This window comes from Felis catus, chromosome C1 (genome assembly GCF_018350175.1).
Source record: "Felis catus isolate Fca126 chromosome C1, F.catus_Fca126_mat1.0, whole genome shotgun sequence".
NCBI classification, from domain to species: Eukaryota; Metazoa; Chordata; class Mammalia; order Carnivora; family Felidae; genus Felis; species Felis catus.
The window spans coordinates 200,745,225-200,760,046 of NC_058375.1; the positions used below are offsets into that span (position 1 = coordinate 200,745,225).

Below are 14,822 nucleotides of genomic sequence, written 5' to 3' on the forward strand. Positions count from 1 at the left end.
CGAGGAAACCTCCGGAGCACAGAGTTCAGTTCCTAGCTGGGCCTCCCATTCGCCACTTCCGCCCGCTCGCCTAAAACCGCGCTTGCGCAGTGAGTCTCTTCCTCTCTGGGCTCGGGCCTAGTTTGCGGCGACATGGTGAGTGTTGGTGCCGCTGAGGCCTGGAGTTCTATCCGCCCGCATCTGACCTTTTCTTGGTTTCTTCGCCCTAGCTCGGCCTCTGCTTACCCGCCCTGCCCCGCGTCGTCCTTGGCTTCCGTGCCTTCGCCGCCCCGCTGGGACGCCGACCGGGGCGGAGGGGCGGGGGCGATTTGGTGGCGCCTGGCCTCTCCGGGCCGGGTTAACAGAGTGCCGTGGGAGCATCGGGCCCGCTCTGGGCCCAGGTTTTGCAGGGATGGAATGAGGGGGAGCTAGGTCACAGGCGGAGGCTGGGTGATTGGAGGAAAGGGGTTTGGCGGGGGCAAGGTCTCCGTCCCGGGTCCTAATATGGCTGGTTTCTCTCTCAACTCCTAACAGGCTAAACGCACCAAGAAGGTCGGAATTGTCGGTAAATACGGGACCCGTTATGGTGCCTCCCTCAGGAAAATGGTGAAGAAGATTGAAATAAGCCAGCACGCCAAGTACACTTGCTCCTTCTGTGGCAAGGTAAGGCGGTCGGTGTATGGTAGGGGGAGGGAGGGGAAGGCTTTCTAACGAAGTGAGCCCTCTCGTGAAGGAAGTTTGTAAACCGTGTGCCGATTCTGAGTTGCTGAGCAGTTAGATTTGCGCATGCTGACGTTTGCTGATCAGTTACAGGACGTTAGGGTATTGTTGATACCTGTGGATTTTGCAAAATGCTTTTTGAGAACCAAAGGGTAAAACTTGACACGGAGCCCCAGCCCACGCCAGACCTGCGTTGGGGGAAATGATTGTGTCCGTTTTGTCTACTGGGGTTCCGTAAAATTTTGTGGGGTGCAGAAGTACTGTTTTGGGAGGAGATGGAGGGGGTCTGTCACATCACTGGCCATAAGGCACCATGAGGACTGCAGATTTTGCATTAGAGGACTTAAGGGTGTTAGAAACACACGTAATCTCATACAGCGCATCAGCTTGGATTTCCTAATGTAAATCAGACACCTGGATGTGTGCGAGATAAAAGACTTTTCATTGGTTCACAGGGAAAACTGATTCTCTTTTACAGACCAAGATGAAAAGACGAGCTGTGGGGATCTGGCATTGTGGTTCCTGCATGAAAACCGTAGCGGGTGGTGCCTGGACCTACAAGTGAGTCCATTTCTTTGTGGCATTTGCAAGTGTGTGGGTCACGGCAGAATTCAGGTTTGAGGCCGAATGGGCTAGTTTTAACTCTCTAGGAGACTGAGAAAGTGAGCGTGCTTTTGTGTCTTCCACGCCTCCTTGAGAGCTGTGGTTTATGTTCAGTTATTTAAGGTATAGAAACAAAACTACTGAAACAAAGCCTGACTTTAGAATTGTAGAGGGTCCTAAGGGTCCTCACTGAGCGCTATGATACTGTAAGCCCATTAGCAAGACTGGGTGCATACTGAAGCTTGACTTGTAACGCAAGCTGTTTTTATAAAAATTAGGTCACTTAGCTCGTCACTGTATCTGGAATCACGAGGCCTCCACCACTACGCCTTTGCCGTCCTAAACAGAATTGGCTGTACCCTGACAAGTGCCCCGTGATACTACTGAGATATATCTATCTGTGCTGGTTATTGATTGAGTGGATTCGAGTTAATCCATTTCTGGGAATTGAAGCCGCCGCGAAGGCCTCTAATCTTGGAATGCATTGCCTTCCCTGAAGGCTGATGTGTTCTTCCTTTAACCAGTACGTAGACGCGAGATGTCGATACACTAGCCGCCTACATATAAAATGATAAGACTGGTGTGGTTGAGGAACCGATTTTTTTTTTTTTAATGTTTATTTCTGAGAGAGAGAGACAGATTCCAAAGCAGGCTCCAGGCTCAGCTGTCAGCTCAGAGCCCGACGGAGGGCTTGAACCCACAAACCGCGAGATCATGACCTGAGCCGAAGTCGGACGCTCAACTGACTGAGCCACCCAGGTGCCCCAAAGAATTGAAGTTTTAACTTTATGTTGATTTAAAACAATGGTGTGTGGGTGCATAGGTGGCTCAGTCAGTTAAGCTTCTGACTCTTGATCTCAGGGTTGTTGACTTCAAGCCCTGCGCTGGGCGTGGAGCTTACTTAAAAAACGAAAAGCAAAAATTGCAAAATTGCAGCAGTGTAAAATACTGAAAAGTGTTGAAATGATAGTTTTTATATATGTGTCTTGTGGGGATTTTATGAGGGCAAGAAGGAAAGTGGAGACTAGGGTGCTGTCTTGGTTGTGATGATAAAGTTCCTGTGCCCACTGTATGTGATGGTTATGGGTTTTCCAGATAAAGTTCATGAATCTTTAGGTGTAACTTTTGTAGTCGTTTTAATAGCTGCCTTTCCAAAATATACTTTATTCTACCTATTTTGACATCGTTTTCTTGATATTTCTAATGTATTATACCATCTTAACAGTTTATTAGTTTCTTCTGGCATTCTGTCCATTCCCTTTTCCTGAGTTTAGGTCAGCCTCTTGCAACCATTCATTCCTCCCTGTTCCTTTTTTGTGCTGCTTGATAAATGAGATGCATGAAATTAAATTGCCTGTCTAATCCTGCAAGAGCCTGAAGACAAGACTCCTTGTTCAAGGATGCCATTGTCGTTAAGATTGTACTGTTAAAAGGCAGGATTTACTCAAATGCCATTTCACGTGTAGTGTAGCTGTGTTGGAACCAACTTCTGTTTTTCTTTCCAGCACCACTTCTGCTGTCACAGTAAAGTCGGCCATCAGAAGACTGAAGGAGTTGAAAGACCAGTAGAAGCTTCACCATTTGAAACATTGCTAGCCTATAATAAATGGGTTAATTTATATAACAAAATTCCTTTGGCGTATTGTTAAATTTATTAATTAGATGTTCCAATTAGTGTTGCATTAATTTTGCTTTCTCAGAAGACTTGGAAATTAAAAATCCTAATTTTCTTGGAAAAGGGTGCTGAGGTGGGTTATCATCATAGTGCATTTTTCTGTAGTCAGATGACATGTGACAAAAATACGAGCCTTAGAGATTAGGTTTGCATCTTCACTTTCTATGCGTGTATCCTTGCCAGTTCAACTTCTTTGAGGTACATTAGTTCAAGTTGTGCAGACTTTTGTCTTTAGATCAGTTCTTTGTTTTGTTTTGTTTTGTTTTGTTTTGTTTTGTTTTGTTTCTAAAGATAGGATGGTATGTATTGCCTCCTGACTTCTGGGTGTTTTGTCTTACCACACATTGTATCAGCATCTGCAGAAAATAACACGGAACAATTTTAGAGCAAATTTTGCAAAATTCCACACCATTCTCCATTTTTCAGTTTGCGTAGAGGATTGACAGGATTGAAGCGCTCAAGCTGATCCAGATGGTCCGTCTCACTAATAAACAATGAAGTTCCAAGAGTTGTGAATAGGTCATGGTTATGATGTAACCTTTTTTCCCCTTTACTCGAGAATTATGTAGTTCTCTGCCAGTTTTGCCAGTTTGCCTTTTCTCAGCCCTGTCTAAGCTGCCATGTGTGGTGAGGATTCCTTTGCCTCCTAACAGGTATGTCTGTGTACACTTCAAAGACAGTGATTCTTTGGGAACCCAAATCTGATGTGATAAAAATACGGATTCCCTCTGTCCTTGGACAGAGTACAAATCTCTGGATCTTCATGGACTGCCCTTAACTCTCTTTGGCCCATTACTAAATATCTTAAGTTCTCTGTAACACCTGTGCACAGATTTTTTTCCCTCCACTTCAGCATTGGCTCTGGCACGAATGTTACCTCAGGGCAATAATGCACTTGTGTCAAGCTCCTGTTAGACCCATAGCGCTAACTATAGGTTTGTGTTACTGTTGCCCCCAACAGTTTTGTTCAGTATTGTATCCCCGGTACCTAGTATAATTCCTTGCACATAGCAGGCTTAAGTATTTGATGAGTAAATGTGTGGCTCTCATTTTTGTGACAATGGTGCCTATAACTGAGGTGATTTTGTATTCTGAAACGGAGTACTCTGGGCCAGTACAGATAGGACCAAGATTGATAAATCAGGATTTTTAGACCTCCTGGAAACGTTTGGCACAGGTCTTCAGAATCCCCTGATTTTGCATCGTAGGGAGTTGAACAAACATGAGGTGCCTGGGGTTAATAGGCACCATACTCAGCCAAACTGCTCGGGTAGTTATGTGATCTGTTACTTAACCTGTTAACCTGTGCTTCAGTTTCCTGAACAACTCCTGGTAGCAGAATGGAGTAGGTGATGGGAGCTAGGGCTGCTGATTCAGGATCTCATTTGAAGACTTTGTGTTGTTACTTTGGGAATTTGGATGTGATTCTGGACGTAATAGAGAACCATTAGAATTTTGTAAGCAGTGAGGTAATGTTTAACATTTGTTAGGCTTGAGTAGTCTTAGGTACTGTGTATCATTTAATCCCACGACAGCTTTAGGAAAAGTGGGTAATACCCCATTTACACGTGAGAAAGTTACGTAACTTGTAAATGGTGGAGCTGGGATTTGAACACTCGCTTTGTTGGCCACAGAGTTGATAATCCTGGAACTTTTTTATTACTTTTAACATGGTTTTTATGATAGTTGAAGAGTAGATTGGGGACATAGAGGCCAGATAGGAGGCTGTTGAAATAGTATATATTTTGTGGATAAGGAAATACTTTGATAAGGTTACAGTAGGTGGCGGAGGTAGGGCTGAAAATTAGGTTTCTGACTTCTTAGTCCATGTTTTTCCCACTTGATTACACTGGCTTATGAGCTCAAAAGTATGTTTCTTCTTAATCTGCCTCTTCATAGATTAAAGATCTCCACCTTCATTTTACTCTTAACAGAGCAACTCTACCCCCTGGCTCTTTCAGAACTTTCTATCTATGGGTTTGTACCTCACATTATTGCATTGATTCACGCCACGAAATGACACCTCTGTGTACAAGTGCACGATGTCAGCGAACGTACAGCGATGCTCCATGTTCCCATCTAGCAGCTTGCTGAAACTTACAACCAGACTGACACTGCATCTGATGTATACTCCAAGTAAACTGGTAAATGATGACCGTGAGCAGGGGCAGGACTGGATGCTTCCAGAGCTTTACTTCTTTTATCAGCAATCCTGGTTTTATATATGATGAGGCCCATCACCCCCATACCTAACTACGTCTCCTGGTAAATTTGGGTATAGTAGGACGTCTTGAGTGACCCAAACATTTTTCATAAGGCTTTGAAACATCTCAGTGCAGGACCCCCAGTCCAGGCTGCCCCAATTTGCACAGTGACTCCCAGAACTGATTTCAAGTCATTTGCCTGCATCAGGATGTAAAGGTGAATAAGGCAGGTGTTCCTCACTAAACTTACAGGCCAACTCGTATCGTAAATATTTTTGTGTGCTGTGATAAATGTACAGGTAGCCAGAAAGCCAAAATAGCACAGCTAATTGAAAGTTTTGTTTTGGGCTTACAGATGAGGGATGGGAACTACTTAAGAATAGGCCTAGAGACCAAATCCTGGAGCTGAGATCTGGGGCTGAGAACAGATTTTAGGAGGGCCCAGCTACGATTGGGAATAACATCAGGAGCAGTTTTGAAATGTAGAAACCAGAACCTAGCTGTCCATACAAAGAAGTTTTTCCGTATTTACAGTCTTAGGAAAACCAAAAGCCATTTTGTAGCTGATAGCACTTAGGGCCAAAACTGAAAACAGGGCAGGGAAACTGATTTATGTGTTCTGGGATGTATCAGTCAAAACGAGTCAGGGGTCAAATGCATGTGCCATGGTCAACCCTGTAGGTCAGAGAGCCCTGAGAGCAGTGTCAGGACAGGGAGTAGTACGCCTGACACGGGGAAGACCCACAGATACTCTTGTGGTTCAGCCAATGCAGAAGCTGGGAGGGAGGGGGGGCGGTGGTTAGTTAGAGGGTGGAGACCATTAGATCAGCGTGTATTAACCATTCCCCGAAATAGGGAAGAGACAGGATTGCCGGTGACCCTGCTCACTAGCAGGGGTGAAACAACGTGCCTCATTACACTTAAAACTTACTGGTGTGGAAAACCAAGAGTTTCAAGGTTACATGTAGTGAGTACATGTCTGTGTGCACATGTGTATGGCAATTCCAGTCAAAATGAATTTTTCTAAAGAGCTCTACAAAATGTTTCTAAATTTTATTTGGAAACAACTAGAAAGGATAAAAATAAAGTCCATATAGCTTAGTGGTTAAGAACATGGACTAGGGTCAGAAGTAGTTTATATTTCTTATTAGGTAGTGACCTTGGGCAAGTTTACCCCTTTTTTGAACTTGTTTCCTCATCTGTAAAATCCATCTAATGGCATTTCCTTCAAACAACAAATGAGGTAATTTTGGTTCCAGATACTGTCCATGTTAAGGTCCAGGAACCCAGGGTAGGTGGGGCCCCAGATCTTGGAGAGGAGTCCTGGGGACACTGGTGCTGTTTGAGTGAGGGTGTCAGGGCAGAGGCCAGAGGGAAACTGCCTGTGTTAGAAGAGTTAAGATGTGAGGTTCAGGCTAAGGAATCTTCTTTTTTAAAAAAAATTTTTTTTAGTTGTTTATTTTTGAGAGAGAAAGAGAGCACGAGCAGGGGAGGGGCAGAGAGAGGGAGACACAGAATCTGAAGCAGGCCCCAGGCTCTGAGCTGTCAGCAGAGCCCAATGCGGGGCTCGAACCCACAAACTGTGAGATCATAACCTGAGCTGAAGTCGGACGCTCAACCAACTGAGCCACCCAGGCGCCCCTGAGGAATCTCTTCTAATGTACAGTTTTGGTTCAGGAGGAGAGAGGGGACTAAAACAAGACCTTTGAAAATAGGAAGCCAGTGTCACACTGTGTGCGTGCACGTATGCCCCCGTGATGTGTACATGGCCATGTGACATGCCAGTAATATGGAGCACTCTTATGGTTAAATTTTTGGAGGCTCTTGTGATATTCTCTGTAGGGGGAGGGTTTATTTTGCTCTTTTGTCTTCAATCCACATATGGTGTCCCTGTGAACTTGTCATGGTTTAAGTTGTAGCACATTTGTGATAAGTTTCCAGCAATATCTTTTCCAGGTGCTTTCCATGGGTATTTTAGTCTAATTGTAGATGACTTAGTCACTTGTCAGCTTACTCCAGCCTGTGGGGAAAACAAGTTCAGGAGTGACTGCATTTGCGTAAGAACCATAAAAGGATTGCCCCAACCACTGTGGGAAAAGGGATGGACAACCGATAGAGTAAATGGAACCAGTCAACTCTCTTCAGAGAGTTTGAGTCAAATGATACAGGAGCTGAGTTAACACTAAGGCAAAGCACTAAGCTTCTAGAAAAGTTCATGGGCTCCCTGCTGCCAGGATCACAGGGCTGCCCCAATTCCCACTTGTTTCAGCTAGAGTTCTTTAGATGTGTGCATCCAGACTGACTCAGGCTAATGGAAGCAGAAGAGAGATTACTGGAGGATAATAGAGTGCGTCAGGATAGAAGAAAAAGGCCCAAGTTTGTAAGGGAAAGAAACCAGGGCATCTTTTCTTCAGTTATCAATGGGAGATGCTGAGAAACCATCCCTTTAAGGAGTCCCCTGTGGGAGGATCAGATCTGTGTTTTGTCTTTTTGACAGTATTTAGGAGTGAAAAACCTGAAGAAAGCATCTAATTGGCCTAATTGGGGTTATATTTCCATCCCCTAGCACCTTAGTAGACAGTCTCACCAAGACCACACAACAGCAAAACTCCAAAAGGGAATCAGATTGGCTATAATTTTAGGAGGGAAGGTGTCTTTAACATCAAACTTCAATTGTCATTTGAATTGTGTTCTTCCTAAACCATCTAATTTGAAAGTAACATTGGAATTCTGTCTTTCAAACCACCTTGCAAATCACAACTCCTGGAAGAGCACTACACCATTGGCCACGGTCAGAGAAGGAGCTTTTGGAGGTCCGATGATAGATCATGTCTTGGATTGAGTGGTCAGTGGGTAATGGAATGATGACTCCATTCTGTGGTTTTTACCCCCTTCTCAGGATGTAGTATGGGACTAGATAGACTTAGTAAACGGTGAAGTCTTTTCAACTGTCCCTTGGCCAGTGGAGGAAGGGCTATTAGGTTTGGAAATTGTCAAATGCTATAAACCTGTAGAAATTGTGCTTTCTCCCTGCCCCCAACACATAACACCAAGATAGTAAAATAAAGAATCCCCGGGGAATCACAGATTAATGGTACCACCAAACAACTGAAATTGTCACAAGCAATGGTCTCATTATCATAACCAATTTCAGTTATGATTCTGAATGCAGTTCTATATTGGAGAAAATCAACATGTCTGGCCCTGACATACTGCTGTTAACCTAGCTGATGTTTTCCCATCATGCCTATCAGCAATGTAATCAAAATTAGTTTGCCGTCATGTTACATGGATGGCAGTATACTTTTATTGTTTTACTTCAGAGTTATCAAGTCACATGTTCTCTGTCCTAATCCTGCAGAATCTTGATCATGTTGATCCATTACACTAATGACACAATAATTGGACTGAGAGGTCAGGATGTATTGTGATCCTTATATGGCTTAGAAGACATGTATATAGTGATGTAGGTCATCTTTGGAATAGTTTCTGAAGTGATAGACAAATTTCTTTGCCTTAGACATCCCCGACTGAGAGGGGCATAATGTTGGATCTCTTTGGATTTCAGAGGCAAAACACGTTTAGATGTGCTTCTCTGTCCCGTTTGTGGAGCAACCTGTAAGGCTATCAGTTTTGAGAGAGAGTGGAGAAAGAAAGGACTTTGGGGCAGGTCCACGTCACTTTGTTACTTAGTCTATGACCTATCAAATTCAAATAGACTGGAAGTATTAGTGGAAGAGATGTTTTATGATGCTCCAAAAGAAGATTCATAGTACACTGGAGGTTTGGGATTAGTGACTTCTGTTAACATCTATTATCCATTTGAAAGGTGTCTCTTGTTTGCTAGTGGGCCCTGGCAGAATGCCTGAAAATACATCATAGATAATTCTGTGCAACTGAAACTACCCATTGTAAACTTGATGTTTACATAGATACAGATATAGATATAGATATAGATATAGATATAGATATAGATATAGATATAGATAGAATCAGCTGTGTGCAGTAGCGTTCTATTCTCAAATGGAATCTTTGGATTTGCTAGGTCATAGAGACTAAGTAGCAGAACAACTTGGGCCACAACTTAAACCTGTTCCAGAGTCTTTTCTTTCTCCAGGCAGTGGGCTTAGACAATGGCCAGCTAGTCAGAGAGGTGGGAAGAACAGGAATCAAAGATTGGTGACAAGGATGTTAGTTAAAGGGAAAGATATGCCGATAGAATTTTTAGAATGAATAGAGTTGATGATGTTTTATCCCATGTAAATGCCCACCAGAAAATATCTACTATGCATATTGCTCTCACTAGCTAGATAAATAAGAACGCTTTCTGTGGTTGTCTGTCATCTGTTTTCCCCAGCCACTACCTTGGTGCTTGTTCAGTAGGCACCGGAACAAAACAATCATGATAGCAGAGATTGAGCCTGCGTATGAGCTCAAAAGGATAGATTTCCCCTGGCCAACAGTGACCTGGCTGTTGCCTCTGCTGAGTGGCAAACTGCGACAAGGGAGGCCAGTGCTAAGTCCTAATATGGCCCCATTCCTTAAGGGTACCGTTTAGCAAGTGATGACGTTAGATACCTTCCAAGTCAGCCATTTGTCTTCTTAGGGAAGACATGTATTATGGGCGAGGATTTTGTTGCCTCTTATGTTATATATTAAGATTTTTCTTTGTTGCCTACAGTAGGTCTGCTAGCATCACCCTTCGTGGACTTGGCAGAATGCCTTATCCATCACTGTATCCCATACAGTATGACAGAGAAGGAAGTGAAGAAATTACACCAACTGGCTCATACTTACGGAAATAATTTTTACCGTACACCCCGTTATCCAGAGACAGCTTGCTTAGTAGGCTTAGGTCTGCCAAAGGCTTAGCTATGGAACCAGCTGGAGGTTAACTCATTATGAAGCTAGATACCATCCTAAAAGACACAGTATATGATGTTTCCCACCCCCATGGTCAGGATGCATGGATCAAGTGGGACTCCATTGAGAATTGTGCCAGCTGACCCATCGAAGGCATTTTTGCTTCCCTTGCTTGCGACCTTGAGTTTGGAGATAGTAGTGCCTAAGGAAGTAATGTTTCTTCCAGGGAACGTAACCTTAGTTCTATTTAAATTGAAATCTTGAATTACTTTGGGCTCTTTATGCCACTGTACCAGTAAGCTAGAAAGGAGTTTCTCCAGATACATCACTTTTACTGCCCAGCTCTGTGCTCCAGGAGATTCTCTGCCCTATGTGGGCTGTAGTAGTGGGTTCCCTTGTTCTCTGGCTTCTGGGTAGGTCCAGTAAAAGGAGACACTGGCAGAAGACTTGGCAGGTGAGAAGAAAGTAGTCACGAAATTTATTTCCCTTGCTCCTCCTTGCAGAGCTGCTTCAGGTATAGTGGCCTGAAGAGTCAGCCGTTAGGTGGCTCTTTGCTTGTGTCTACAGATTCTCTTTCTGAGATTTAGCACCACTCTTCTCCCCTTAATCCTGCAGGCCTAAAGTGGTAATGTCTCCCCATTGTTACTGGTCCTGGAGGGCTTCCTCCATTATTGATTTCTCTTAACCCTGCCCACAAGGTTGACCTTAGTCCCTTTATTCAGCTCTGCTCAATTACTCCACTTGAACATCCCATCTGTCTTGTGCCAGGACCCTGACCAAATCAGGTGTTTCACAATGACCTGTTTTGACATTTCTGGAGCTGAAATCATATTCTCCTCCAAATTTGTTCCCTATCCTGTGTCCTCTATTATTCTTCCCTCTTATGTTATATATTAAGACATATTATTTTTGTTTCCCAAAATCTCATTTTTTTAGCAACTTACCTCCTCCATTCTGTTGGTTATAGCAGGGTTACCAATAGCAGGATCTTTTCCCTTGGCCACAGAAGGATGTCACATGATACAAACTGGTATAACTGACCAAATTATTTCTGGGAATTTCTAAATTGTGCAGTGTCACACACACAGATGGCTAGTTGGAATTGAGTCTTTTAGTGGAAGTAAGACCATGAATTGCTTCCTCTAAGATTTCCTGAAGTTGCCCCAGTTCTTGCCTTGGTAGTAGCTCTTCCTTTAATTTGGTAAGATCCCACTGTGGAGTAGGACTCCAGTGGTTACACCCTGAGAGAAGTGAACAAGAAATAAGCCCTTACAGGGATTGAAGATGACTTCCAAATCACATAATGGTTGGATTTAGTTAATTTAGAATTACTAGTGCCTTATCTGCCTACAAGAAGCAAATGTAGATCCTCGCTGGGAAAAGAAAAGATACCCTAAACTTCAAGGTATCTCTACACTTTTTTATATATGAAGTCTGGCACCCAAGTAGAAGTAACCAAGTATACACGGAGACAAGAGAGTTTAATTTAAAAAACCAAGAGAGGAACTTGGCTGACTCATTTGGGAGAGCATGCAGCTGTTGATTGTGGGGTCTTGAGTTTGAGCCCCATGTTGGGTGTAGAGATTACTAAAAAAATAAAAAACAAATAAGAAAACAAAAAACCAAGAGAAACAATAGACAACTGAGAAAGACCCACAGGGTATCCAAATAATAGAGTTGTTAGACACTGATTTAAAAATAACTGCTTAATATAGACAAGGAAATAAAAGGCAAGACTAAGAATTTCATTACAAAAAAAGGGCTATTCTTGGGGTGCCTGGGTGGCTCAGTTGGTTCAGTGTCTGATTCTTGATTTCAGCTCAGGTCATGATCTCATGGTTCGTGAGTTCGAATCCCACATCAGGTTTGTGCTGGCAGCGTGGAGCCTGCTTTGGATTCTCTCTGTCTCTCTCTGCCCCTCCTCTGCTCATGCTCTCTCTCCAAAATGAATAAATAAACATAACAAGACTATTCTTATACTGAAAGATTTAATAACTAAAATTAGAACTCCACGCACGGATGGACTTAACGGCGAATGAGATGCAGATTAAGAGATAATCAGTGACTAGAAGATAAATCAAAAGAAAATATCCAGAAAGGAGCACAAAAAAACAAAGGAAAGGAACAAGTAAGTGTAAGAGACAAAGGAGATACAATGAAGAGTTCTAATACATGTGTAATTGGAGGCCAGAAGGAGAAAAAGAGGAGGGGTGATAATGGCTAAGAATTTTCCAAAACCAATTACAAAAATAGAAAGCTGCAGATTTAAGGATCCCTGTAAGCTTTTATGCAAAATAAATACAAAAAAAAAATCACACCTAAGAATATCACAGTATTATAAATATCAAAGACAAAAGGAACATCTTAAAAGAAGCTAGGAGAGAAAAAGCACTAAGGCAGTAGACTTTTTTAAAAGAAATCTCTACACCCAACGTGGGGCTCAAATCCACAACCTCAAGATCAAGAGTTGCATGTTCCACTAGCTGAGCCAACCAGGTGCCTCTAAGGCAGGTGATTTCTTAACAATAGACTCTACAAGATAATAGATATATATCTATAAAGTTTGTCAAATTCTGTATCCAGTCACCATATCCTTAAAATATGAAGGCAAAGTACAATTTCAAACAAACCACTGAGAGCTTTTATTACTGCAAAGCCACCGATTGGACAGAGAGTAACTAATCTGAGGAGACTTGAAGATGGAGGAAAGATTGAAAGTCAACAAAAAGGAAAACTAAGTAAATACAAGTGACTGTAGACTATACATAATAATAATTTGGGGGGTAATATTAAAATGTATTAAAGCAACAGCATATATTATAGGTCAAGAAAGAGGGTAAATAGCGTTAAAATGTTATAAGGCTCTTGCATTGTTCAGGAAGAGGTCAAACTACAAATCAAATACATGTTGTAATCTCTAGTAATCATTAAAAGAATAGAAAATAATGTATAACTAACAGTACAGTGGAAATAGAATTAACAAGCACTCAGAGGGGATAAGAAAGAACAAGTAGGACAAATGGTACGTGATAAGGTGTATATGTATATACACACAAACAGACTAAATGCTTCAATCAAAAGATAGTCAAGTTAGGTTACATACACAAAATATCAAGGTTAAGGAAAGACAGACCTAAAGAATAGGGAATTATAAATGATATAAGGATCCAGATACACAAAAACTAAAGATACAGAAGGGTTTAAAGTAAAAGAATGAAAAGAGATATAAGCTGCAAATACTAATCCATGAAATAAAAGCTACATTAATATTTGACAAAGTGGATTTTAATGCAGGAAAGGATTTCTAGAGACAAAGAGGGACCTGTATACAGTAGGGGGATACTTTCCAAGAACTGCCCCCCCCCCCCCAACTAGGTGCCTGAAACTGGATAATGCTGAATCCTATATAAACTGTTTTTTCCTAAACATATGTACCTGTGATTCAGTTTAATTGACAAATTAGGCACAATAAGAGGTTAACAACAATGTAATAAAGTAGAACAATTATGACAATATACCATAATAAAAATCGTGTGAATTTGGTCACTGTACTCACTCTTCTTGTGATGATGTGAGATGATAAACTGTCTACCCGATGAGATGAAGTGAGGTGAGGACGTAGACATTGTGACCTAGCGTTAGCCTACTACTGATCTTCTGACCATACACCTGGAGAAGGATCATCTGCTTCCAGACCACAGGTGACTGTGGGTAACAAACTGGGAAGCCGGACTTCAGACAAGGGGAGACTACGGTATCCTAAAACATACAGAAAAAAAATGTGCACATTTTTTCCAGCATTTCTGGGCCATTGAGGAAGGTATAAAACACTACATACGTAGGTGATGTAGGTGACGATGCTCTGAACTTCTTGAGGAACAGATTGAAGAATTACTTGAAGAACTTAGGGAAACACCAACTAGAGAAAATTAAGGAGAACTGATAAAGTCTACAAAGTCAATGCCAGTTGACCAAGAAGATCCAGCAAGTTGGAATCAACATAAGCTAGAAAACATAGGAATTAGTTAATTTCTAAATAATAGATATTTCTATGAAGTGAAAACTTAAAATAACAAATGTTTCAGAGCTCAAGACATAATAGATGCTAATTATTAAGAAAAAAAATATTTCAATCTGAACTAGAGCCACCCTCATGTCTATGTTTTGTTCTCTGTTACTAAAGCCTGCCACTCCATTTGTTTTCTGCTTTGGCATTAAACATGGAAGTATCCCTAAAAATGTCAACAAGGGGAAAACAATAATCACTTGGCACGTATATCACTCTATTCACTGTTTTGTGTATTGACCAGAAAACAATCTTTGTAAGGTGTCACATACAGTCACTAGTTCTTTAGATATTTTTGAAGGTTTATATAATGTACTTTGGCATTAGAACCCAGTGGATTTACATATATTCTTTGGGAATCTAACCTGTAAATCAGAACAGTACTCATCTGCAGATGATATTTATTCCTTCCACAAAGCAGAGAAATTGGTCAGCATGTATTGGCTGCAGAACATCATATGTAACGCTAGGGGGTGATACAGCGTATTAGAAGAAAGTAACATACATGGACAAGTAAGGTTTGGGAGATTCATCTTGAGGGCATATATAAAATAGTGAAGAGCTTGTGCAAAATTACAGTTAAGTAAGTACCAAGTTATTTTTAAATTTCCAGAATGGCATGATGTGACCAAGCCAAAAGTAAAAAATTAAAAAAAAAAAAATGAGAGAGACCAAAAGGAGTTGTTAATGAAAGGTCTTTTGAGACAAACAA

The 14,822-nt window shown here is 41.8% G+C and overlaps 1 protein-coding gene and 1 pseudogene across 1 annotated transcript; one reads left to right on the top strand and one right to left on the bottom strand.

Annotated features, from left to right (window-relative positions):
- The first annotated feature begins 1 nt into the window (after position 1).
- Positions 2-2,931, top strand: RPL37A (ribosomal protein L37a). The gene is made up of 4 exons (XM_004001367.6): positions 2-135; positions 514-642; positions 1,178-1,260; positions 2,808-2,931. The coding sequence occupies exons 1-4, from the start codon at positions 133-135 to the stop codon at positions 2,869-2,871; spliced, it is 279 nt and encodes a 92-aa protein (XP_004001416.2). The 5' UTR covers positions 2-132; the 3' UTR covers positions 2,872-2,931.
- A 2,143-nt stretch (positions 2,932-5,074) lies between these two features.
- Positions 5,075-5,306, bottom strand: LOC123379113 (annotated as a pseudogene).
- Positions 5,307-14,822: the final 9,516 nt, after the last annotated feature.